This window comes from Lethenteron reissneri, unplaced genomic scaffold (assembly GCF_015708825.2).
Source record: "Lethenteron reissneri isolate LAM-NWPU_2019-01 unplaced genomic scaffold, ASM1570882v1 scaffold_1845, whole genome shotgun sequence".
Taxonomy (NCBI): Eukaryota; Metazoa; Chordata; class Hyperoartia; order Petromyzontiformes; family Petromyzontidae; genus Lethenteron; species Lethenteron reissneri.
The window spans coordinates 558,832-585,046 of NW_026891603.1; the positions used below are offsets into that span (position 1 = coordinate 558,832).

At 53.4% G+C, this 26,215-nt stretch overlaps 1 protein-coding gene across 3 annotated transcripts in view; it reads left to right on the forward strand.

The window, feature by feature from the left end:
* LOC133339346 (uncharacterized) overlaps positions 1–20,590 on the forward strand; it is a 37,259-nt gene extending 16,669 nt beyond the window's left edge. For 2 of the 3 annotated variants that reach the window (XM_061547472.1, XM_061547473.1), the window contains exons 3-4: positions 18,585–18,939; positions 19,574–20,590. In XM_061547472.1, the coding sequence (XP_061403456.1) occupies positions 18,585–18,939; positions 19,574–19,697 (479 nt within the window). In that variant the 3' untranslated portion in view covers positions 19,698–20,590. The remainder of the gene's footprint in view (positions 1–18,584; positions 18,940–19,573) is intronic. The other variant, XR_009754711.1, reaches the window with a different exon arrangement.
* The last annotated feature ends 5,625 nt before the right edge of the window (positions 20,591–26,215 follow it).

Genomic DNA, 26,215 nt, shown 5'->3' on the forward strand with positions numbered 1-26,215 from the left:
TGCATAATGCACATGCATATGCAGTACTAATCACATTCCTGCATTTCCCATAAATATGCTAAATTCCTCTTGATATGCAAATTCCTTTGTCAATGCGCCCAGCTTATATATATGCTCCAAGCTCGTGTGGTGTTTCATTCAGACTCTGTCGCCTCGACGGACCTGGTTTTCACCTGAGGACGGCTGCTTGCGTTGTGGCCGAAACGTCGTGAGAATAATTTTATTATGTTTTATTTTTATTATTTTATTACTTGCCTTCTACGTGACTTTACCGAAAGAACCAAGAAGATATAACTCTATACTACATCAAAAAATCGGGCTAAACTAAACCTATCTAGAAATTACTAAAATAATGCTAGAAAACAATGTAACAGTGATAATAAGAAATGTGATTGAAAGTTTACAATAGCGACATACATAACATATATTACTAAACCTAGCATCCTTCGCTAGCTGCATGAGTCAATCCAAGAGTAACAATAGTAGTAGCAGCACACTATAATCAAAATACATAACAATTTCTCGCATTGGTCATCGATAGCTATATATTTGATTTCAGGCCACTGGATAGCAGTGGCAGCTAGGGTTGTACGACTCCTCTAGAGCAGTTTTGAGTGATGGTCTTGTAGGTAATGACCCAAGCTGGAGTTTAATTGCGATAGCATTCCAGACCCTGGGGGCATCTATAGCAAAGGCCCTCCCTCCAGTATTTGTACGGCAATAAGGAATGTGGTAGCTGGTAAATGAGCGAAGATCTTAGCTCATATCTCTTTCTGAAACAATGAGGAGATCCAGCAGGTAATCGTTTCGTAAGTACATCGTAAATAAATAATATCTGATGCATAAGCCGTCGATCATTAAGAGAAGTTAAGTTTGACCCAATGTAGAGATCGCAGTGGTGGGTCCTATATGGGCAGTTCGATGCAAATCTTAAGGCCAAGTGATATATTGAGTCAAGTTTCTTCAGAACAGTACTGTGTGCTGATTTATATACGATATCACAGTAATCAAGTAGAGGCATGATGGTAGCTTTTATCAATTACAAACGGAACATAGGTGGAAAACAGTGCTTGTGTCGATACAAAAAACCAATTGTTTTGTCTTTTTACCAATATAATCAATGTGTTCTTGAAAATTCATTTTTGAATCAAGGATGACCCCAAGATACTTATAGATGTTGACCTGCTCTATTTCATAATTAGTTTTTGAATATAAATAGGGAAAAATAACGTCCTGCTTTAGTCCTGGTAAGAAGCATAGCACCTTGGTTTTGGAGGTATTCAAGACTAGTTTAAGAGCATCTAGCTGTCGTTGTAGTTTGTCGAAATCGACCTGGAGCCTAGCAATCACGTCATCCGGAGAGCGTCCAGCAGTAATCAGTATAGCGTCTCCTGCAGAAATATAAGAGAGAACAAGAGGGGGCCGAGGATTGAACCCTGTGGAACTCCTTTTTTATCTTAACACTGTTTGACCTTCAACCATCTGTGAAAACAGTTTGGGTGCGAGAAGAGAGGTAAATTTTTAACCATTCTACTGCGTGCTTGGAGAAACGGAGGCAACTTACTTTACTTAGCAGCGTGTTGTGGTCCACTATATCAAAAGCTTTGGACAAGTCAAGAAATAGACTGGCGCAGTATTGCTTTTTATCAAGGCTACTGTAAATGTGATTTAGAGAGTCCAATGCAGCAGTTGCGGTGCTGTATTGTTTCGGATCCCTGATTGTTTTCTATGTAATATATTGTTGTCGGACAGGAAACTGCTAAGTTGATAGTTCAGTAATTCTTTCATCAACGGAGACAAAATTGAGATCGGTCAGTAGTTATTTGGATCATCTTTAGGGCCTCCTTTGTGAAGTGAACGAACATAGGAATGTTTCCATTCTATAGGTAGTGATGCGTCTTTGATGGATAGGTTGTAAATATGGGCTATCGGTTTGTATATTAGGTGACCAACAGTAAGCAGAGCAAAAACGGGAATACTATCTGCTCTGGTAGCGGAAGACGCTCTGAGGTTAGACATTTGTTTTAAAACATTTTTTTTGTGTATAGGCAAGAAATTAAATTTGTTTAACGTTTGGTCAGTGGTTTCCGAAATTACTTGAGCTCGGGTTACTCCCAATATATTGTCATAAAGGTCACCAGCTTCAGAAAAATGAAGGTTAAAATAGTCGACTATTTTTTGGGGATCTGAAAAACACTCCCCTTTTCGGTTTAGCGTAACAGGCAGATTATCTGTTTTAGATGTTTTTTCAATACATTTGATTGTTTTCCAGAAAATCCTGGCATTGCCATTTGATTCCAGGAGCGCGGAGGAAAAGTAAATATTTTTTTGCATTTCGTATTTTTTGGGCACATCTATTTCCTAAAATCCTGTATTCTAGCCAGTCATTTACCAAGTTACTTTTATGAGCAGATGCCCAAGCCTTGTTCCTAGTTTTCATGAGCTTAGTAATTAGAGGATCATACCATGGTGGGCGATTGCCTTTTATTTTAAATCTAACCAACGCAGCATGTTTGTTAAAAATTTTGAGAAATGTGGATCTGAAGGTCTCCCAAGCCGTTGTCAGGTCGGGGATATCACAGACATTGTCAATATCCGAGTTAAATACATCATTTCTAAATGCCTGAATGCTGAAGTGTCTCAGAGAGTGCTTCTCAACCAATTTAGGGGGGATATTGGGTTTGGCCGATCACCCCAAATATGGAGTGAACGCTAAGGTTATTACCCAGAACACCAGTTAGTGTGAAATTGTGACGGGCATTTGTCAATAGGACGTCAAGCAGTGATGAATGTCCCAGATTTTCTTAGTTGGGTATTGTTGGGACATTTATTAATTGAAACAGGTTAAATTCATCTGTAAAATTTGAGTCCACAGCCGGTGGATTTAGCCAATTCCAATTTAGATCTCCCACTAAAATTATTTCACCTATAGCAACACACTACTAATATCTGTTCATTATTCGGGAGAGTTATTTTAATAGCCAGACCTTCAAAGCAACATTCTTTTTTACACGGAGTGAGCTGGTGAACATGCTATAGTATTACGGACATATATGGCAATTCCACCTCCTTTAGACCCTCGATCAAGCCGAAAATTGTTGTAGTTGTCATTCGTCATTTGCAAGTCATTATGGCCGGAGTCAGAAACGTTTCTGTTAGGCAAAAACATGTCTGGGTCTAAATTAGCCACTTCTAGTTTTATTTGACTTTATTTATTTACGAGGCCTCTGATGTTTGCATGTAGAATACCAATACCTTTTCTGCTAGAAAAATCTACAGAATTAAACGAGGTCTTTATATTTGGGCCTGGATGATGCTCAATACCTCCCAGAAAACACATTCCTGCAGAAGGAGCTGGTAGGAACGTTCGGTTGCTCGGTCAATGGCTAGGGTCAACGGCGGCGTGGTGTATTCCGCAAATATGCCCGACTGTGAGGGCGGGCACAAGCCGGCGTGAAGGGTGGGGACCGAGTGGGGACCTGGGATGGTGGAGAGAAAAAAAAGCTGTTCCTCAAAAAAAAGAGTACAATACCCATCGGGGGGTTGTTGAACAAGTTGTCATACAATACTTACTCTACCTGGATGTGCATGTACCACCTAAAGCAGCCTCTCCCCCGCCTGAAAAGAGTGCAATTCTGCCAGCAGGCGGTGGCGGAAGACAGGTATCGCATCCAGGTCGTACCACTCGAGGCAGTTCAGGACTCCGTCGCTGTGGCCATCGTGTGCGACGAAGCGGTCGTACGATTGCACGGCGTGAATGACATTAATGATGACGTGCACGCCGCAGTCGTCTGTGTTTGGCTGCCGCGGCACAACCGCCAGAATGACATGCAGCGGCGCTGCGACAGGCGCGTCAGGCGGCAGGACCCTGTGAACGAGATCGGCGCCGAACGCCTCGAGCGATCGTGCGTTGCCCGACCTGCCGTTGCTTCGCGCCAGCGAGTCGAGAACAAACACAGTCGTACCAGCCGGGCTGGCCGCGTTGGCAATCAGCAGGAGTATCCAATGCGCCGCCTCATGGATTGGAATGATCCAGAGATGGCGCTGCAGCGCGGCGACATACGCGCGCTGCACGGGCATCTTTCCCGCCAGGTAGCTGGTGTACAGGAACGTGTTGAACAGGAAGATGTCGTCCGGGCACCGCGAGACGTACATCTGCATGAAGAAGGTGACGATCTGGCTGTTCAACCAGCGCCCCGGCGCCAGGCAGTCGAAGTCGTCCGCCGACCACGACATGCCAGTCGGGTAGCGCGCCGACAGTGCCTGGAAATGCCTGTAGGCGACGACAGTGGTCGGAATCTTCGGCGGCGCGCATCTGCGTGTCCATGTGCAGGACGCGGAAATGCTGGAACAGGGCTTTCGCCTTCGCCCCGTCGGACGTCTCGGCGTGCGTCGAGTACAACATGCAGTACAGGTCCTGCTTGTTGACAGTCGTTGGCAGCTGGAGGAAGTCGCCACCGAACGGCTTCAGAGGGTCGAACTTGGCGCGCAGACGCCCGTCGAGCAGCACGAGGAAGCCGAATGGCAGCATTGACACCTCGTCAATGACGACAAGGCACAGGCGTTTACCGCCGAGCGAGTTGAACATCTTGACGACCAGGTCGCCAGCGTTGAGGTCCTTGACCCACGACAACCACATCCGGGCGAACGTCTGTCCGCCGGGCAGTGGCGCCGCCCCAATGCTAGTGTAGCAGCAGCACACTGTTATGCTGCCGCACTCCTTGATCACATCCACCGTCTTGACGATGATGTAGCTTTTGCCGCACCCGCCACCGCCGTGCATCATGGGCAACTGCTGTTCGCCGCTGTCGACCAGCGTGGACAAGATGGCACGCTGGTCGTCGGTGAGGTCGGAGAGGTCGCACGAGACCTCAAGTGGGAACTGAACATCAGCTCCCTCATAAAGAGAGCACAACAGAGGATGTACTTCCTACGGCAGCTGAAGAAATTCGACCTGCCAAAGACAATGATGGTGCACTTCTACACAACCATCATTGAGTCCATCCTCACCTTCTCCATCACCATCTGGTACGCTGCTACCACTGCAAAGGACAAGAGCAGACTGCAGCGTATCATCCGCACTGCTGAGAAGGTGATTGGCTGCAATCTGCCAAACCTCAAGGACCTGTACACCTCGAGGACCCTGAGGCGAGCGAGGAAGATTGTGGCCGACTCCCCATGCTGAGTCTGCATTTGACCAGGCCCTTCGGCGGCTTCTCGCACGTGAAGCCGTGCTCGTGGTGGCCCACCAGCGGCGCCTTGCGCTGCGCGATGGCGACAAACTCATCGTATTCGCTGGCTGCGTCGGGCACGGCCAATTCGATAGCGCGCGGCCGTGCCACGTCCATGTCAAGCGCGAGTATGTCCTTGTACCAATCGCCCACATCAGGCGCCAGGTGCGTGCAGGAAACGCTGTCAAGGATGCAGCCGACGGCCCGCCGCACGTCAACGGGCGCAGCCACGACAGCGCCGACGCGTACGCCGTCATGTGCCAGTGCAAGCGGCCGCCCATCTGCGGCTCGGTGTTGCCATTGATAGCTGCGAGCTTCAGGTAGGCGCCGCGCTCCCGCATCGTATAGTTGCGTGATACGCGCGTCTGCGAGGCTTGCAGGCAGTGCAAGACGTCGTTGAGCAGCGTCCGCAGCTTGCTGCCATACGAGATGGCCGCCAGCGCCTGGCGCGAACGCGTCAGCTGGATCCGAGCAGAGGCATTGTCGCGGATCTCGGGCGGCAGATTGGCGCGTGTAAACCCGGCGCGCGACACGATGCAGTCAGGATCGTTCCAGCGATTTATCAGGGTGTGGCGCGGTACGGCGTTGTCCTCGAATTCGGGCGCGCCCCTGTCAAGAAGTAGCCGCCAATCCCGTATCTGAGTCGCATCGCGGTCATCTTGGGGCTCGTCACAACGCGCTCAAACAGGCTGAACAGGACGGTCACCCCGACCATGGACAGGATCCGGCAGACGGTCACATTGAGCTTCTTGGCCTCGTCCAACAGTGGATTGTCGCGGACCCACACTAGACGCTCCCAGAAGACGGACGAGTTGGTGAGCTCGCCCAGCTTCTCCAGCTGCTTGTCGCGCTTGGCGCTGATCTGCGCTGTCGAACGGACACAGGCATGCCGCTGCAGCTGGTTGAAGGTGGTGGCGATGAAGAGCGGATCCTCGAAGCATCTGTTGTAGAAGAGGAAGCAGTGGCGCAGCTGCGTCTTGGGAATGGATCCCGTCGGGACGCCCTTGCCAAGCATGAACAGCTGCGCAAAGGCCGAGGCCAGGATGGCGTCATTGTGGTCCCACTCGCTGATCGGGTCTTCAGCGCGCGACATGACGACCGGCGGCGGGCGCAACTCGGTGCTCTTGCCGCCATCGCCGTCGGTACAGCTGGCAGCCGGCTGGATGATGTCGACCAGTGCCTGCACGGCGAACTCGTCGAAGCTACCGTCGATCAGCGACGGCTTGGGCAGGACAGCGGCATACACCAGTTCGGGCGAGGCACTTAAACGGCTGTCAAGCGGCGACTCGGCGTCATTGTCTTCGGCTGCATACGCGTGCATGTTGGCGATGTCGTGGTCGTCGTTGACGATGGCGGTGTCCTCGATGCGACCGCTCTCGGCGCCCATGCACTGGCGCATCTCAGGCGATCGGTTAATCTCGACGCCGGCGAATTGCGGATGACGCAGGCCGGTCCAGGCGTCAAGCCAGGCGTACGCGCCGACAACGTCCAACTAGTAGAGGGCGCGGAACCGGTTATGCGCCTTGCACCACGTGTCGCGCGGCCCGAGGAAGGTTAACTGCGGGAGGTGCTTGTCGGATATGATCGGCAGCTGCTTGCGACCTCAACCGGGCCGTCAGATGGGAACACGATGGCATGCGCCGTGGAATGGTTGGAGCGCACCAAGATTTCAATGTTGAAGGCGCGTGCCGGCAGGACGGCGTTGAGCGTGGTGCCGTTCAGCTTGGGCAGTGCACCGTGCCGGCCGTAGTCGTGGCCAGGCTGTACTTGTGGCTGGTCGGGTCCTTGCTGCACATAGTGCACAGTACGACGTTGTTGACGTCAGGCACGAGGTCCGGGTTCAAGTGGTAGTAGTAGTCACCCGAGCGCAGGACCGACAGGTGCTGCACGACCAACTCTGCGGGAATATCGCCTAGCGCGGCGACTTGCTGGTCGGTGAGGCGGAACGCAGCACCCAGCTGGTCGACCGGCCCGGCGTCGACAATCGAATTGTGGGCGCCGAGCTGAATCTCGTTGCACGACGCGCATGCGGCGATGCGAGCAGTTGCCGGGTCGTGCTCTGCAGCACTCTTCTGGCAGCGCACGGCGTTGTCCTGGCCGACCGAGACACCGATCGCGTGCATGACGCGCTCGATGATGCATTATTTGCTCCGCTGCGGGTCTCCTGCCAACGTCCTCCCATTCACATGTTTCATTGCTTCTACATACTATTAACATGCCCTCCCTTTGTTAATGCTACCCCCTCCCTTTGGTGCTGCTGATCCTGCATAATGCATGGGCATAATATGACTTTGAAACCCCCCCGCCCACCTCCTACGCATTTTCCATGAATATGCTAAATTCCTCTTGATATGCACATTATTTTGTTAAGGCGCTCTTCTTCCACCTCCAACTCAGCTTATATATAAGCTCCTAGCTTGGCAGTGTCTCATTCTTCACCTGAAGACGGCTGCTTGCGTTGTAGCCGAAACGTCGTGAGAATTATTTTGTTATGTTTTATTTTTATTGTTTTATTACTTCCCTTCTACGTGACTTTACCGAAAAAACCAAGAAGAGGATGTGGTGTGTTAGAGGTTGTGGTGTGTGAGAGGTTGCGGTGTGTGAGAGGTTGCGGTGTGTGAGAGGCTGCGGTGTGTGAGAGGCTGCGGTGTGTGAGAGGCTGTGGTGTGTGAGAGGCTGTGGTGTGTGAGAGGCTGTGGTGTGTGAGAGGCTGTGGTGTGTGAGAGGCTGTGGTGTGTGAGAGGCTGCGGTGTGTGAGAGGATGCGGTGTTTGAGAGGTTGCGGTGTGTCAGAGGCTGTGGTGTGTCAGAGGGTGTGGTGTTTGAGAGGCTGAGGTGTGTGAGAGGTCGTGGTGTGTGAGAGGCTGCGTGTGTGAGAGGCTGCGTGTGTGAGAGTCTGCGTGTGTGAGAGGCTGTGGTGTGTGAGAGGCTCTGGTGTGTGAGAGGCTGTGGTGTGTGAGAGGCTGAGGTGTGTGAGAGGTTGTGTTGTTTGAGAGGTTGTGTTGTTTGAGAGGCTGTGGTGTGTGAGAGGCTGAGGTGTGTGAGAGGTTGCGGTGTGTGAGAGGCTGTGGTGTGTGAGAGGCTGTGGTGTGTGAGAGGCTGTGGTGTGTGAGAGTCTGCGTGTGTGAGAGGCTGTGGTGTGTGAGAGGCTGTGGTGTGTGAGAGGCTGAGGTGTGTGAGAGGTTGTGTTGTTTGAGAGGTTTCGGTGTGTGAGAGGCTGAGGTGTGTGAGAGGATGTGGTGTGTGAGAGGCTGTGGTGTGTGAGAGGCTGTGGTGTGTGAGAGGCTGTGGTGTGTCAGAGGCTGTGGTGTGTCAGAGGCTGTGGTGTGTGAGAGGCTGAGGTGTGTGAGAGGTTGTGGTGTGTGAGAGGTTGCGGTGTGTGAGAGGCTGAGGTGTGTGAGAGGATGTGGTGTGTGAGAGGCTGTGGTGTGTGAGAGGCTGTGGTGTGTGAGAGGTTGTGGTGTGTGTGAGGCTGTGGTGTGTGAGAGGTTGCGGTGTGTCAGAGGCTGTGGTGTGTGAGAGGCTGAGGTGTGTGAGAGGTTGTGGTGTGTCAGAGGTTGTGGTGTGTGAGGCTGTGGTGTTGGAGAGGCTGTGGTGTGTGAGAGGCTGTGTGTCAGAGGCTGTGGTGTTGGAGAGGCTGTGGTGTGTGAGAAATTGTGGTGTTTGATAAGTTGTGATGTTTGAGAGGTTGTGGTGTGTCAGAGGCTGTGGTGTGTCAGAGGCTGTGGTGTGTGAGAGGTTGTGGTGTGTGAGAGGTTGCGGTGTGTGAGAGGCTGAGGTGTGTGAGAGGATGTGGTGTGTGAGAGGTTGTGGTGTGTGAGAGGTTGTGGTGTGTGTGAGGCTGTGGTGTATGAGAGGTTGTGGTGTGTGAGAGGTTGTGGTGTGTGAGAGGTTGTGGTGTGTGATAGGTTGCGGTGTGTGAGAGGCTGTGGTGTGTGAGAGGCTGTGGTGTGTGAGAGGTTGTGGTGTGTCAGAGGTTGTGGTGTGTGAGAGGTTGTGGTGTGTCAGAGGCTGTGGTGTGTGAGAGGTTGCGGTGTGTGAGAGGCTGTGGTGTGTCAGAGGCTGTGGTGTGTGAGAGGCTGTGGTGTGTCAGAGGTTGTGGTGTGTGAGAGGTTGTGGTGTGTGAGAGGTTGCGGTGTGTGAGAGGCTGTGGTGTGTGAGAGGCTGTGGTGTGTGAGAGGTTGTGGAGTGTGAGAGGTTGTGGTGTGTGTGAGGCTGTGGTGTGTGAGAGGTTGCGGTGTGTCAGAGGCTGTGGTGTGTGAGAGGCTGAGGTGTGTGAGAGGTTGTGGTGTGTCAGAGGTTGTGGTGTGTGAGGCTGTGGTGTTGGAGAGGCTGTGGTGTGTGAGAGGCTGTGTGTCAGAGGCTGTGGTGTTGGAGAGGCTGTGGTGTGTGAGAAATTGTGGTGTTTGATAAGTTGTGGTGTTTGAGAGGTTGTGGTGTGTGAGAGGTTGTGGTGTGTGAGAAGTTGTGGTGTGTGAGAAGTTGTGGTGTGTGAGAGGTTGCGGTGTGTGAGAGGTTGTGGTGTGTGAGAGGTTGTGGTGTGTGAGAGGCTGTGGTGTGTGAGAGGTTGCGGTGTGTGAGAGGTTGTGGTGTGTGAGAGGTTGCGGTGTGTGAGAGGTTGTGGTGTGTGAGAGGTTGTGGTGTGTGAGAAGTTGTGGTGTGTGAGAAGTTGTGGTGTGTGAGAAGTTGCGGTGTGTGAGAGGTTGCGGTGTGTGAGAGGTTGTGGTGTGTGAGAGGTTGTGGTGTGTGAGAGGCTGTGGTGTGTGAGAGGCTGTGGTGTGTGAGAGGGTGTGGTGTGTGAGAGGTTGTGGTGTGTGAGAGGCTGTGGTGTGTGAGAGGCTGCGGTGTGTGAGAGGTTGTGGTGTGTGAGAGGGTGTGGTGTGTGAGAGGCTGTGGTGTGTGAGAGGCTGTGGTGTGTGAGAGGTTGTGGTGTGTGAGAGGCTGTGGTGTGTGAGAGGCTGCGGTGTGTGAGAGGCTGCGGTGTGTGAGAGGCTGTGGTGTGTGAGAGGTTGCGGTGTGTGAGAGGTTGTGGTGTTTGAGAGGCTGTGGTGTGTGAGAGGCTGTGGTGTGTGAGAAGCTGCGGTGTGTGAGAGGTTGCGGTGTGTGAGAGGTTGTGGTGTTTGAGAGGCTGTGGTGTGTGAGAGGCTGCGGTGTGTGAGAGGTTGTGGTGTTTGAGAGGCTGTGGTGTGTGAGAGGTTGTGGTGTGTGAGAGGCTGCGATGTGTGAGAGGCTGCGGTGTGTGAGAGGTTGCGGTGTGTGAGAGGTTGTGGTGTGTGAGAGGCTGTGGTGTGTGAGAGGCTGTGGTGTTTGAGAGGCTGAGGTGTGTGAGAGGTCGTGGTGTGTGAGAGGCTGTGGTGTGTGAGAGGCTGAGGTGTGTGAGAGGTTGCGGTGTGTGAGAGGCTGCGGTGTGTGAGAGGTTGTGGTGTGTGAGAGGCTGTGGTGTGTGAGAGGCTGCGTGTGTGAGAGGCTGCGTGTGTGAGAGGCTGTGGTGTGTGAGAGGCTGTGGTGTGTGATAGGCTGTGGTGTGTGAGAAGCTGAGGTGTGTGAGAGGCTGCGGTGTGTGAGAGGCTGCGGTGTGTGAGAGGTTGTGGTGTGTGAGAGGTTGCGGTGTGTGAGAGGCTGCGTGTGTGAGAGGCTGCGGTGTGTGAGAGGTTGCGGTGTATGAGAGACTGCGTGTGTGAGAGGCTGCGGTGTGTGAGAGGCTGCGGTGTGTGATAGGTTGTGGTGTGTGAGAGGTTGTGGTGTGTGAGAGGTTGTGGTGTGTTAGTTGCTGTGGTGTGTGAGAGGTTGTGTTGTATTAGAGGTTGCGGTGTGTGAGAGGCTGCGGTGTGTGAGAGGCTGCGGTGTGTGAGAGGCTGCGGTGTGTGAGAGGCTGCGGTGTGTGAGAGGCTGCGGTGTGTGAGAGGCTGCGGTGTGTGAGAGGCTGCGGGGTGTTAGTTGCTGCGGTGTGTGAGAGGCTGTGGTGTGTGAGAGGTTGCGGTGTGTGAGAGGCTGTGGTGTGTGAGAGGCTGTGGTGTGTGAGAGGTTGTGGAGTGTGAGAGGTTGTGGTGTGTGTGAGGCTGTGGTGTGTGAGAGGTTGCGGTGTGTCAGAGGCTGTGGTGTGTGAGAGGCTGAGGTGTGTGAGAGGTTGTGGTGTGTCAGAGGTTGTGGTGTGTGAGGCTGTGGTGTTGGAGAGGCTGTGGTGTGTGAGAGGCTGTGTGTCAGAGGCTGTGGTGTTGGAGAGGCTGTGGTGTGTGAGAAATTGTGGTGTTTGATAAGTTGTGGTGTTTGAGAGGTTGTGGTGTGTGAGAGGTTGTGGTGTGTGAGAAGTTGTGGTGTGTGAGAAGTTGTGGTGTGTGAGAGGTTGCGGTGTGTGAGAGGTTGTGGTGTGTGAGAGGTTGTGGTGTGTGAGAGGCTGTGGTGTGTGAGAGGTTGCGGTGTGTGAGAGGTTGTGGTGTGTGAGAGGTTGCGGTGTGTGAGAGGTTGTGGTGTGTGAGAGGTTGTGGTGTGTGAGAAGTTGTGGTGTGTGAGAAGTTGTGGTGTGTGAGAAGTTGCGGTGTGTGAGAGGTTGCGGTGTGTGAGAGGTTGTGGTGTGTGAGAGGTTGTGGTGTGTGAGAGGCTGTGGTGTGTGAGAGGCTGTGGTGTGTGAGAGGTTGTGGTGTGTGAGAGGTTGTGGTGTGTGAGAGGCTGTGGTGTGTGAGAGGCTGCGGTGTGTGAGAGGTTGTGGTGTGTGAGAGGTTGTGGTGTGTGAGAGGCTGTGGTGTGTGAGAGGCTGTGGTGTGTGAGAGGTTGTGGTGTGTGAGAGGCTGTGGTGTGTGAGAGGCTGCGGTGTGTGAGAGGCTGCGGTGTGTGAGAGGCTGTGGTGTGTGAGAGGTTGCGGTGTGTGAGAGGTTGTGGTGTTTGAGAGGCTGTGGTGTGTGAGAGGCTGTGGTGTGTGAGAGGCTGCGGTGTGTGAGAGGTTGCGGTGTGTGAGAGGTTGTGGTGTTTGAGAGGCTGTGGTGTGTGAGAGGCTGCGGTGTGTGAGAGGTTGTGGTGTTTGAGAGGCTGTGGTGTGTGAGAGGTTGTGGTGTGTGAGAGGCTGCGATGTGTGAGAGGCTGCGGTGTGTGAGAGGTTGTGGTGTGTGAGAGGTTGTGGTGTGTGAGAGGCTGTGGTGTGTGAGAGGCTGTGGTGTTTGAGAGGCTGAGGTGTGTGAGAGGTCGTGGTGTGTGAGAGGCTGTGGTGTGTGAGAGGCTGAGGTGTGTGAGAGGTTGCGGTGTGTGAGAGGCTGCGGTGTGTGAGAGGTTGTGGTGTGTGAGAGGCTGTGGTGTGTGAGAGGCTGCGTGTGTGAGAGGCTGCGTGTGTGAGAGGCTGTGGTGTGTGAGAGGCTGTGGTGTGTGATAGGCTGTGGTGTGTGAGAAGCTGAGGTGTGTGAGAGGCTGCGGTGTGTGAGAGGCTGCGGTGTGTGAGAGGTTGTGGTGTGTGAGAGGTTGCGGTGTGTGAGAGGCTGCGTGTGTGAGAGGCTGCGGTGTGTGAGAGGTTGCGGTGTATGAGAGACTGCGTGTGTGAGAGGCTGCGGTGTGTGAGAGGCTGCGGTGTGTGAGAGGTTGTGGTGTGTGAGAGGTTGTGGTGTGTGAGAGGTTGTGGTGTGTTAGTTGCTGTGGTGTGTGAGAGGTTGTGTTGTTATAGAGGTTGCGGTGTGTGAGAGGCTGCGGTGTGTGAGAGGCTGCGGTGTGTGAGAGGCTGCGGTGTGTGAGAGGCTGCGGTGTGTGAGAGGCTGCGGTGTGTGAGAGGCTGCGGTGTGTGAGAGGCTGCGGGGTGTTAGTTGCTGCGGTGTGTGAGAGGCTGTGGTGTGTGAGAGGTTGCGATGTGTGAGAAGTTGTGGTGTGTGAGAGGCTGTGGTGTGTGAGAGGTTGCGGTGTGTGAGAAGTTGTGGTGTGTGAGAGGCTGCGGTGTGTGAGAGGCTGTGGTGTGTGAGAGGTTGCGATGTGTGAGAAGTTGTGGTGTGTGAGAGGCTGTGGTGTGTGAGAGGTTGCGGTGTGTGAGAGGTTGTGGTGTGTGAGAGGCTGCGGTGTGTGAGAGGCTGTGGTGTGTGAGAGGTTGCGATGTGTGAGAAGTTGTGGTGTGTGAGAGGCTGCGGTGTGTGAGAGGCTGCGATGTGTGAGAAGTTGTGGTGTGTGAGAGGCTGTGGCGTGTGAGAGGCTGTGGTGTGTGAGAGGTTGTGGTGTGTGAGAGGCTGTGGTGTGTGAGAGGCTGTGGTGTTGGAGAGGCTGCGGTGTGTGAGAGGTTGTGGTGTGTGAGAGGCTGCGGTGTGTGAGAGGATGTGGTGTGTGAGAGGCTGTGGTGTTGGAGAGGCTGCGGTGTGTGAAAGGTTGTGGTGTGTGAGAGGTTGCGGTGTGTGAGAGGATGTGGTGTGTGAGAGGCTGCGGTGTGTGAGAGGTTGTGGTGTGTGAGAGGCTGCGGTGTGTGAGAGGTTGTGGTGTGTCAGAGGCTGCGGTGTGTTAGAGGTTGTGGTGTGTGAGAGGATGTGGTGTGTGAGAGGTTGTGGTGTGTGAGAGGTTGTGGTGTGTGAGAGGCTGCAGTGTGTGAGAGGTTGTGGTGTGTGAGAGGCTGCGGTGTGTGAGAGGCTGTGGTGTGTGAGAGGTTGTGGTGTGTGAGAGGCTGCGTGTGTGAGAGGCTGTGGTGTGTGAGAGGCTGTGGTGTGTGAGAGGCTGTGGTGTGTGAGAGGTTGTGTTGTTTGAGAGGCTGTGGTGTGTGAGAGGTTGTGGTGTGTGAGAGGCTGTGGTGTGTGAGAGGTTGCGGTGTGTGAGAGGCTGTGGTGTTCATCTTCTTGGTTCTTTCGGTAAAGTCACGTAGAATGGAAATAACAAATTAATAAAAATAAAACATAATAAGATAATTCTCACGACGTTTCGGCCACAACGCAAGCAGCCGTCGTCAGGTGAAGAACAGGTCTGTCAGAAAGACAGCGTCTGAATGAACACCACCAGGCTTGGCAGCGTATATTTAAGCTGGGTTGGAGGGGGAAGAGCGCCTTGACAAAGGAATTTGCATATCAACAGGAATTTAGCATATTTATGGGAAATGCAGGTATGTGATTAGTACTACTTATGCCCGTGCATTATGCAGGATTTGCAGCATCAAAGGGAGGGGATATGGGAAATGCAGGTATGTGATTAGTACTACTTATGCCCGTGCATTATGCAGGATTAGCAGCATCAAAGGGAGGGGATATGGGAAATGCAGGTATGTGATTAGTACTAATTATGCCCGTACATTATGCAGGATTAGCAGCATCAAAGGGAGGGGATAGGGGTAGCATTAATAAAGGGAAGGAGTGTTAATAGTATGTAGCTGCAGTAACTAAAACCACCACGTGAACAACTAAAGTATAAACTACATAGTATCATCAGTATACTAAATATACTCTACAATAAGCTGAGTTACTAACAGTAAGCAATACATTACAATTCTACGTCGTAAAAAATATAATATGCTTCCATCTAAACTTTATTCTCCTACATCACACGAGTCTACACCGTACTATATACTGCCATAGACAAAACGTAGAATTGTGTGTGAGAGGCTGTGTTGTGTGAGAGGTTGTGGTGTTTTAGAGGTTGTGGTGTGTGAGAGGTTGTGGTGTGTTAGTTGCTGTGGTGTGTGAGAAGTTGCGGTGTGTGAGAGGATGTGGTGTGTGAGAGGATGTGGTGTGTGAGAGGCTGTGGTGTGTGAGAGGTTGTGTTGTTTTAGAGGTTGTGGTGTGTGAGAGGTTGTGGTGTGTTAGTTGCTGTGGTGTGTGAGAAGTTGCGGTGTGTGAGAGGTTGCGGTGTGTGAGAGGTTGCGGTGTGTGAGAGGTTGCGGTGTGTGAGAGGTTGTGGTGTGTGAGAGGTTGTGGTGTGTTAGTTGCTGTGGTGTGTGAGAAGTTGCGGTGTGTGAGAGGTTGTGGTGTGTGAGAGGTTGTGGTGTGTGAGAGGTTGTGGTGTGTGAGAGGCTGTGGTGTTTGAGAGGTTGTGGTGTGTTAGTTGCTGTGGTGTGTGAGAAGTTGCGGTGTGTGAGAGGATGTGGTGTGTGAGAGGATGTGGTGTGTGAGAGGTTGCGGTGTGTGAGAAGTTGTGGTGTGTGAGAGGCTGTGGTGTGTGAGAGGCTGTGGTGTGTGAGAGGTTGTGGTGTGTGAGAGGCTGTGGTGTGTGAGAGGCTGTGGTGTTGGAGAGGCTGCGGTGTGTGAGAGGTTGTGGTGTGTGAGAGGCTGCGGTGTGTGAGAGGATGTGGTGTGTGAGAGGCTGCGGTGTGTGAGAGGTTGTGGTGTGTGAGAGGTTGCGGTGTGTGAGAGGATGTGGTGTGTGAGAGGCTGCGGTGTGTGAGAGGTTGTGGTGTGTGAGAGGTTGTGGTGTGTGAGAGGCTGCGGTGTGTGAGAGGTTGTGGTGTGTCAGAGGCTGCGGTGTGTGAGAGGTTGTGGTGTGTGAGAGGATGTGGTGTGTGAGAGGTTGTGGTGTGTGAGAGGTTGTGGTGTGTGAGAGGCTGCGGTGTGTGAGAGGTTGTGGTGTGTGAGAGGCTGCGGTGTGTGAGAGGCTGTGGTGTGTGAGAGGTTGTGGTGTGTGAGAGGCTGCGTGTGTGAGAGGCTGTGGTGTGTGAGAGGCTGTGGTGTGTGAGAGGCTGTGGTGTGTGAGAGGTTGTGTTGTTTGAGAGGCTGTGGTGTGTGAGAGGTTGTGGTGTGTGAGAGGCTGTGGTGTGTGAGAGGTTGCGGTGTGTGAGAGGCTGTGGTGTTCATCTTCTTGGTTCTTTCGGTAAAGTCACGTAGAATGGAAATAACAAAATAATAAAAATAAAACATAATAAGATAATTCTCACGACGTTTCGGCCACAACGCAAGCAGCCGTCGTCAGGTGAAGAACAGGTCTGTCAGAAAGACAGCGTCTGAATGAACACCACCAGGCTTGGCAGCGTATATTTAAGCTGGGTTGGAGGGGGAAGAGCGCCTTGACAAAGGAATTTGCATATCAACAGGAATTTAGCATATTTATGGGAAATGCAGGTATGTGATTAGTACTACTTATGCCCGTGCATTATGCAGGATTTGCAGCATCAAAGGGAGGGGATATGGGAAATGCAGGTATGTGATTAGTACTACTTATGCCCGTGCATTATGCAGGATTAGCAGCATCAAAGGGAGGGGATATGGGAAATGCAGGTATGTGATTAGTACTAATTATGCCCGTACATTATGCAGGATTAGCAGCATCAAAGGGAGGGGATAGGGGTAGCATTAATAAAGGGAAGGAGTGTTAATAGTATGTAGCTGCAGTAACTTAAACCACCACGTGAACAACTAAAGTATAAACTACATAGTATCATCAGTATACTAAATATACTCTACAATAAGCTGAGTTACTAACAGTAAGTAATACATTACAATTCTACGTCGTAAAAAATATAATATGCTTCCATCTAAACTTTATTCTCCTACATCACACGAGTCTACACCGTACTATATACTGCCATAGACAAAACGTAGAATTGTGTGTGAGAGGCTGTGTTGTGTGAGAGGTTGTGGTGTTTTAGAGGTTGTGGTGTGTGAGAGGTTGTGGTGTGTTAGTTGCTGTGGTGTGTGAGAAGTTGCGGTGTGTGAGAGGATGTGGTGTGTGAGAGGATGTGGTGTGTGAGAGGCTGTGGTGTGTGAGAGGTTGCGATGTGTGAGAGGCTGTGGTGTGTGAGAGGCTGTGGTGTGTGAGAGGTTGTGTTGTTTTAGAGGTTGTGGTGTGTGAGAGGTTGTGGTGTGTTAGTTGCTGTGGTGTGTGAGAAGTTGCGGTGTGTGAGAGGTTGTGGTGTGTGAGAGGTTGCGGTGTGTGAGAGGTTGTGGTGTGTGAGAGGTTGTGGTGTGTTAGTTGCTGTGGTGTGTGAGAGGCTGTGGTGTGTGAGAGGATGTGATGTGTGAGAGACTGTGGTGTGTGAGAGGCTGTGGTGTGTGAGAGGCTGTGGTGTGTGAGAGGCTGTGGTGTGTGAGAGGCTGTGGTGTGTGAGAGGCTGTGGTGTTTGAGAGGTTGTGGTGTGTGAGAGGCTGTGGTGTGTGAGAGGCTGTGGTGTGTGAGAGGCTGAGGTGTGTGAGAGGATGTGGTGTGTGAGAGGCTGTGGTGTGTGAGAGGCTGTGGTGTTTGAGAGGTTGTGGTGTGTGAGAGGCTGTGGTGTGTGAGAGGCTGTGGTGTGTGAGAGGTTGTGGTGTGTGAGAGGTTGTGGTGTGAGAGGCTGTGGTGTGTGAGAGGATGTGATGTGTGAGAGACTGTGGTGTTTGAGAGGTTGTGGTGTGTGAGAGGCTGTGGTGTGAGGATGTGGTGTGTGAGAGGATGTGGTGTGTGAGAGGATGTGGTGTGTGGGAGGCTGTGGTGTTTGAGAGGTTGTGGTGTGTGAGAGGCTGTGGTGTGTGAGAGACTGTGGTGTGTGAGAGGCTGTGGTGTGTGAGAGGCTGTGGTGTGTGAGAGACTGTGGTGTTTGAGAGGTTGTGGTGTGTGGGAGGTTGTGATGTGTGAGAGACTGTGGTGTTTGAGAGGCCAGAGGCCCTCAGTCCCCGAAGGCGTGCTAGTGCGATTCCGGCCCTCTTTGCTTGACCGCTCTCCGTTTTGCCCGCTACCGATAAGCAGCGTTGCCGCGGTGTTGGTGGCGGTGGCGGCGCTGGGCAGCTGTTTGCTTGCGTGGTCGTCCTGCATTTGTTGGTATGCGACTTGACGATGAGCAGGCATAGCCACACGCAACGCTTGAGAGCCGGCGCTCGCGGGGGTCGGCCTTCACCCAGCTCTCGAGCGTCCAGTACTCCGACCCCTTGGAGGTGCATGCGAGGTTGTTGCTTCACAGAACCTCGTGCAGCTCTGCTGGACTCAGCTCGAGGAACACCTCGGTGCAGCGGACCTCTTCGAAGCGCTGCTGCTGGAAGCGCCACGCCGCTAGGCATTGCTTGGGGCAGCTGTGAGCGTCGGTGAAGCGCGCGATGTCGAAGCAGTTGGCTGGGTCGAGCTGGTAGTCGAGGAACTCGCAGTGCTCTTTGAGCGCCAGCCTCACCTCGACGAGGTGGGGCGCCACCACGGCCCATGTGCGAAAGAGGTGCAGCGCTCACCCACCCACAAACGCGCTAACCCACCCACAAACCCACCTACTCACCCACTCAGTCACTTACCCACTCAGTCACCCATTCACCCACCCAATCACACACTCACTCACTCATCCACTCAACCACCCACCCACTCGCCCACCCACTCACTCACACACTCACTCATCCACTCAGGTTACGTTCCTGTGGTAATGTTCTACCACACTTAAGTACGTGCAAAAACTTTCTTAACATGAACCACCCTATATATACTTAAATTTTCTTACGAAATGTATATATATATGAATGGATGCGTGCAGTTGGCGTACAGTCATTCACGGGCGGAGCCCCGGGCTACATCTACGCCACCGGTGAAAGGGACGGCTATTTCAGCGTCATCTGTGACAGGGCGCCCGCGCCTGGCGAGCACCCGTCCCGGATTACGACCTCGAAAAGTCTCTTGAATATCATCGCCAGCGTCTACGCCGTAGGCTGCTCGCCCAACGAATGCTGGGCCTGCGACTCCTCATCCCGTATGTGGCATAAGCCCAACGTTGACTGCGCCAACACGACGTGGGTGAGGGGTCCAGACCCTCCGGCTTTAGCCAAGAAAATAGAGGTGGACTCCGCGGGTGGAGTCTACCTCCTCGGAATCGATGCACGACTCTACTACAGGTTGGAGTTGTGTTGTTTATTCTATGGGTCTCATTTTTTATTCTGTGGGTGGCAATGTTAAGTCTATGGGTCTCATTGTTGAGTCTGTGGGTCTCATTGTTGAGTCTGTGGGTCTCATTGTTGAGTCTGTGGGTCTCATCGTTGAGTCTGTGGGTGGCAATGCTGAGTCTATGGGTGGCAGTGCTGAGTTTATGGGTCTCAGTGCTGAGTCTATGATGCAGTGTTGAGTCTCATAGGTGGCAGTGGAGTCTCATGCGTGGCAGTGCTAAGTGCTAACTATGGCTGGCAGTGTTGAATCTATGGATGGCAATGTTGAATCTCTGCGTGGCAGTGCTGAGTCTATGGGTGACAGTTTTGACTCTATGGGTGGCAGTGCTGAGTCTATGGGTGGCAGTGTTGAGTCTATGGGTGGCGGTGCTAAGTCTATGGGTGGCAGTGCTGACTCTGTGGGTGGCAGTGCTGACTCTATGGGTGGCAGTGCTGAGTCTATGGGTGGCAGTGTTGAGCATATGGGTGGCAATGTTAACTATATGGGTGGCAGTGTTGATTCTTTGGGTGGCAGTGCTGACGATGGTTGGCAGTGCTGAGTCTATGGTGCGGTGCTGAGTCTATGTTGTCTCTGTTCTTCACGCAGGGCTGTGAATGGCGCGGCGTGGACTGAGCCAATTCCCGGTGGATACTTCTTGTCCATCACTGTACACGAATCTAACCTTATCGTCCTAGACGCCTACGGGGCCATGAAGATATGCAAACTGTGACACCATTATTCGCTCACCCACTCACCTGTTCGCTCCCTTACCCACCAACTCACCCACCCACTCACCCACCCTCTCACCCACCCTCTCACTCATATACCCACCCATGCACCCACCCACTCACTCAACCACCCACTCATACACCCACCCACTCACTCACCCACCCACTCTCTCACCCATTCATTATCTCACCCACTCACCTATCCACTCATCCACCCACTCTCTCAACCACTCACCCATTCACCCACCCACTCACTCACAAACTCACCTGCCCACTCATTCACTTACCCACTCACTCCCCCACTCATTCACTCACCCATCCACCCACTCACACACCCATTCACCCGCTCACCCACCCACTCACCCACTCACTCGCCCTCCCACTCACCCACCTAGGTGATAGATACGTGGTGGTGGTGAGCCTTTAATTGTTGTTGTGTTTTGAGATTAAATGTAACGAAATAAGAACATTCAACAAAGAGTGTAATCTACGGAACTTCAATGGACAGTCATTCAGCAGCCTTTACAGAGACACCTCGATATACCAAGATGTTATCTGCCTCGTCTGGTATGCCAGAGGTCTTGGGAGATGGTGGTGATGGTGGTGGTGACGGGGGTAATGGCGATGGTGGTTGTGATGGTGGTGGTCGTAGTCATGGTGGTGGTAGGTGATGTGGATGGTGGTGATGGTGGCGGGGATCGTGGTGATGGTGGTGGTGATGGTGGTGGTGATGGCGATGGTGGTGATGGGGGTGATGGGGATGGTAAAAATGAAATGAGAAAATAAAAAAATACGTAAAATGTGTTAATGTAGTTAATTAAGTGTGATTAACAAAAAATAGGCATTAGGTGTAATTAATAATGTTGAAGTATGGGAATTGACGGCAGGAACTTCTTGACGGGAACACACTTTTATTAAATCTTTACGTATCAAAATACAACGTGTAGTCTCCTTCAATGACTTCACACTCCACTACTCTCGTGTAAACTCTAGGCCTCTGGCTACACACGATACCCTTCACTCGTGTAGACCCTATGCCTCTGGCTACACAATACACTCGACTCGTGTAGACCCTATGTCCCTGGCTACACACACTGCATTCGGCTCGTGTAGACCTTATGCCTCTGGCTACACACACTACACTCGCCTCTGGGTTACACAGAGTCCCGGTCCCGTTAGGACAGCGGGACTAGGTACCGCAGGGCCCTAGGTCTTCATCCCCGTCTTCATTCTTCGCTGGTTACACACTGCCCTCACGCCTGTGTGCATACCCTTTTATAGCCCCTGCTCACGAGAGGCGGAGCTGATGCGTACTTCAACGTGAGCATCGCTCCTTAATGAACCAATCACGACGCACTCTCTCTACGATCCGTTTTCCCCAGCGCGTGTTAACACTCCTCCACCAATCACACCGCGCTGCCACCCGATCACTCCCTCTCAGCACGTCACCGGTCCACAGCCAATCAGTACCCCGTAACCCACGACCCCGCGCTGACCCCTGATCCTCCACTGTCAGCGCACGTCACCACCTACACAGCCAATCATTACGCGCTGGCATACGATCTCTAATCCCAGCGCGTATCACCTCTACATCACCCCCTCCCACATAGCTTGCAGCCGGCCCGGCTGTTAACCAACAACACAACCTAACGTCAATGCAGTAACAAAGAAACTCCACCTCTCAGTGTGCCCCGTAACGGAACAACAACAACACAACACAACACTTAAATATGAAGCAATATACAGCCCGACGAACAACACAACAAAAGCGAACACCGGAAAACGAACACGCCAAGTGTCTCTGTGACTAAACGCAGTGCCGAGGCGCTCCGGCTGCCTCGACTCCTCACATGGCAGGTCACACAAAGTAGCGCGACCTAGCGCGAGTCCGTCTGGCCGGTCCGTCGTATGGGACGGGACGTTGGCGACCGTCCGGTGGCTCCGGCCGCTCAAGATCCGGCCGCCGGTGGTCGGCAGCTGTCAGTTCCGAGACACCTGGGAGCGGATCAGGCGGAGACATGTGAGGAGCAGGCAAAGACAATTCCCCCTCAGGGTCGCTGGTCACGTCACATGCTCGGCCCTCATGACACAAGGGGAGGCCATACGGAGGCGAGAACGGTTTCAGTCGGGAGGGGTGGACGTACCAACGGCGTTTTCCCCATTTTATCTGAACGCACTGGGGGCGTGCAACCAGCACGACCTCCACGGGTCCCCGCCACGGCTTCAACAATTTAGGCGACGTAGCCAAAGGTGCCTGCGGGCAATGCAGCCAGGCCCTGTCACCTGGTTCCCAATTGTGCACGGACACCTTCCGTGCCCGCAACCGCTCGTTTGCAATTTGGCGAGCCCGTGAATTAAGCCGTGCGGCCTCCCTTGCCTCTGTCAGCTTATGAATATTAAATTTAATATGCTCTGCCAATTTCGAATTTGCTCGTGGTGCGGACAGACCCAGCTGCGTTTCCATGGGCGGGTCGACTTCCCGACCGTACATCAGATAAAACGGGGAAAATCCGGTAGCTGCATGGGGGGCCATTCTATACGCGGCGAGGACCCCAGGGACCTGCAGGTCCCAATCAACATGCGCCTCACACACCTGCTGGCATAACATAGAAGTCAATGTCCTGTTAAGCCTCTCCACCATCCCGTCCGTCTGCGGGTGGTACGGGGAGGTACGCACCTTCTTGGTACCCAACAGGTCGCACACCTCTTGCAGTAATTTACTCGAAAAATTCTTCCCTTGGTCAGTCAGCAAGCGTTCGGGAGCCCCCTTGTCCAGGACGTAGCCCTGGACAAAGGCGTCCGTCACAGCCGCCGCCGACTGGTTGGCGAGTGGCCACGCCATAGGCCACCGAGTAAAATATTCGACCCCCACCAATAGGTACTTATTACCCCTAGGCGTGACCGGAAAAGGCCCCAGAATATCGAGTGCAACGAGCTCGTTAGTGCGCGAGACCTGGATGGATTGCAGCGGTGGATTAGCTGGCACAGGCGGTGGTTTCCGTCTGGCGCACTCAACACAACCCTTCAGAATATTCACCACGTCACCCCCCATTCCCGGCCAATAATAGTCACGCTGAAGCAGGGCAAGCGTTTTGTTAACTCCCAAATGCAAGAGGCGTTCGTGTGCGGCCAAGACAACCTTCCCCCTCACAGCAGCAGGCACCACAATCGCATGCCGCCGGGACAAACTGTCCCATCTCATCAATAGGCCTTGCTTAAGCTCGTAGGAGCCAGTTCGGTCGTGGTTACCTTCGGAACCCCCCGTCTTGCGGCGCAATGCCAGCAGGGAGCTGTCCGCCATTTGGAGACGGCCCCACTCAATCAATGACATTGAGAGCAGCGAGTCCTGACCCCCAGGGGTAGCGGGACCATCCCCAATTGGTGTGCTCGCGGCCGCAACCAACGCCTCCCTACCTTCCGTAACCGGCGGTTTACAGCGCGCCGATCCCGATAAGCACGCACATTTGTGACAAGGCAACAACCGCGACAGGGCATCGGCATTTGTGTGTCGCAAGCCTTTACGGTACGTAGTCGTGAACTGATAGTCCTGGAGGACTTCCAACCACCGCGACAATTGGCCCGAGGGCTGGGCGACCCGCAATGAATACTGGAGCGCCGCGTGGTCCGTCCGGACCGTGAAATGACGGCCATAGAGATATGGCCTGAATTGTTGTACAAAAAAAACAATGGCAAGCAGTTCGCGACGGGTGACGCAGTAGCGCTGCTCTGCCGGCGACAACACCCTGCTACCATAGGCGACCACCCGTTCGACCCCTCCAACGACTTGGGACAGCACTCCCCCAATGCCCGTGTTGCTAGCGTCCGTGTCTAGCAAGAAGGGACTCGCGAAGTCCGGATAGCGCAAGGGTGGGGCCCTAACCAAGGCGTCCCGGAGGGAGCAGAATGCAGCCTCCTCCTCCGGTCCCCATCGAAACTTCACTCCTTTCGCCGTTAGAGCGTGCAAGGGTTTAGCAATGGTGGCAAAGTGCTCAACGAATCGGCGATAATACGAAGCAAAACCGATGAAACTGCGTACGTCTGACACTGACGTGGGCGTTGGCCACGAACTGACACAGTCCGTCTTCGCAGGATCGGTAGAAATCCCCGAAGAGTCGACAATGTGACCCAAGTACCTCACGGATTTACGAAAAAGGTGGCATTTGGCCGGTTTAAACTTTAATTTAGCCGATCGCATTCGCAAGAACACCCCCCTCAATCGCTGGAGGTGTTCTTCAAACGTTTTACCGAAAACAATGACATCGTCAAGGTAAATGAGGCACGTATCCCACTGCAAGCCCGACAAAACCAATTCCATAAGACGCTGAAACGTCGCCGGAGAGGAGTGAAGTTCCATGGGTAACCGGTTAAACTGAAACAGGCCCCCTGGAGTCCGAAATGCGGTCTTAGGCTTAGACTCTTCGTCGAGTGGCAACTGCCAGAATCCGGATAATAAATCAAGAGTCGAAAAGTATCGCGCACCAGACAATGCGTCGAGAGACTCGTCCATCCTGGGGAGCGGATACGCGTCGGCCACAGAGATCTTATTCAGGCGACGGAAATCGACACAAAATCGCAGGGACCCGTCCTGCTTTTTAACGAGCACAATAGGCGCTCCCCAAGGACTGGAGGAAGGCGAAATAATGTCGGCTTCTAGCATATCGTTAACTGCCGACTGAACATGTTCCTTCTCAGCAGGACTCAGTCGGAAGGGATTTTGCCTGACCGGTGCCGCATCGCCCGTTTCAATGTGGTGGCGTAGCAGGTCCGTGCACCCAATGTCATACTTATGTTTACTGAAGACATCCGAAAATTCAATGAGCAACCCGCGCAGCGCACCCAACTGTACCGCTGACAAATCATCAGAGTCCGCGCACAGCGAATCAACCCAATCGAGGTCCTCCCTCAATGTAACGTTTTCCGTGGGACTCGCATCCGCCTGCGCAACCAGCCTCTCCTCCGCAGGGACCCGCGCCGCGTGAGCTAGCACGGTGCCCTGCTGAATGACGGCCGGCCGCGCACCAGCGTTCAAAACCATCACAAACGGATCCCTGTCAGCCCCCACCAAAGTGTGAGCCACCGACAAATCGAGACCACCAACAGCCCTATTAGAAGGACCCAAAAGCATGCCCTGTTCAGAGGCCTCCTTCACCCATGGCTTCCGCAACCGGAGGGGAATTAACATTTGTGAACCCGGGGGCACGTGCACGGTCTGTGTCGCTAACGCCTGTATGGTAGCGCACGCCGTCCGAATTTCATTAGGGCTCGTCAAAAATGAAATACGGCGACCCGATGGTAGTTCAATGCAACGCTGATCAATGAGAATTTTGATGGGCATTTTTGCCAGAAAATCAGTGCCCAATAGACAAGGGACCGCCAGGGAGGACGAAACAAAAACGGGTCCCGACAATTTGATATCACCAATGCAAATGGACGCCCTAATCTGACCGATAATGCCCAATGATCCCCCGTTAGCGGCGTAAAATGGCACATCCACCGGAAGAAGCGGACGACATTGTACAGGGAGAATATTATAAATGAGATCCGATATAATAGTCGCCGATGCCCCCGTGTCCACTAACACCCTGACCTCGACCCCATCAATAGATCCGGTAACGACGGATGAACCCGCTGAGGCAGCCACTATTCTGTGCCCCAATTCCGACCATTTAATGTCTCCCCGGTCCCGGCCGAATCGCCCTCTCTGAACCGAATCCCCGAACTCTACTCGGCTCTCCCCCGCCGCAACGCGACGACCCATATGTGCCGAGTATGCGGGCCGAGCATGTGAGGTGCCGCGACTTGCCGGGGTTTGCAGGGACGACTTGGGGCCTTGGTCGTCGTCCAGCCGAGGTCCCATGGCGCGCTGACGTGGGGCGCGGCAACCGGAGGCCACGTGGCCCCGGAGGCCGCAGTTATAGCAGGTGATGACAGTCGTCGGAGATCTCGGTTGCTCCAGCTTGCGGGCCGCTCGCAGAGGCGAACGACCCCCCGATCTCCAGTTCCCCGGTCGTCCCGCGATGAATGCCTCCTCTCGTGGGCTGACGACTTGGGGCACGGTGACAACTGGGCCCGGAGTTGAGGCCACGGCAGCGTTGCAGACGACTCCCTGTTTACGTTGAAGGACCTCGTGCGCTTGTATGCTTGTGGCGACCCGTAAGGATGAAATATCGGTCTCATCGGCCGTGTTGATGGGGACCCCCAGGTCCTGCGCCAACTTGAGCAGCTGCTCCAAAACCATGGCATCTTGGCCCTCCTCGTCCATACGAGGGAACGCGGCGTCGGCGAGAGCAAGCAACGCCGTGCGGTAGGCGAGCACGGTCTCCGTGTCCGCCTTCCGTCTTGCATAAAAATGATGGCGGCATGCGGAGGGAGGACCATAGACCTTGGCCATGAGAGCCAGCGCATCTTTGAGCGTGGAGCGGTCCGACCTGCGTGCGGACGTGAAGGCCGCGAGCGCGTTGTCATCCAGCATGGCAGGCAGTGCCCGCAGTGCCGTAGCGTCGGACCAGGCGGACATCTC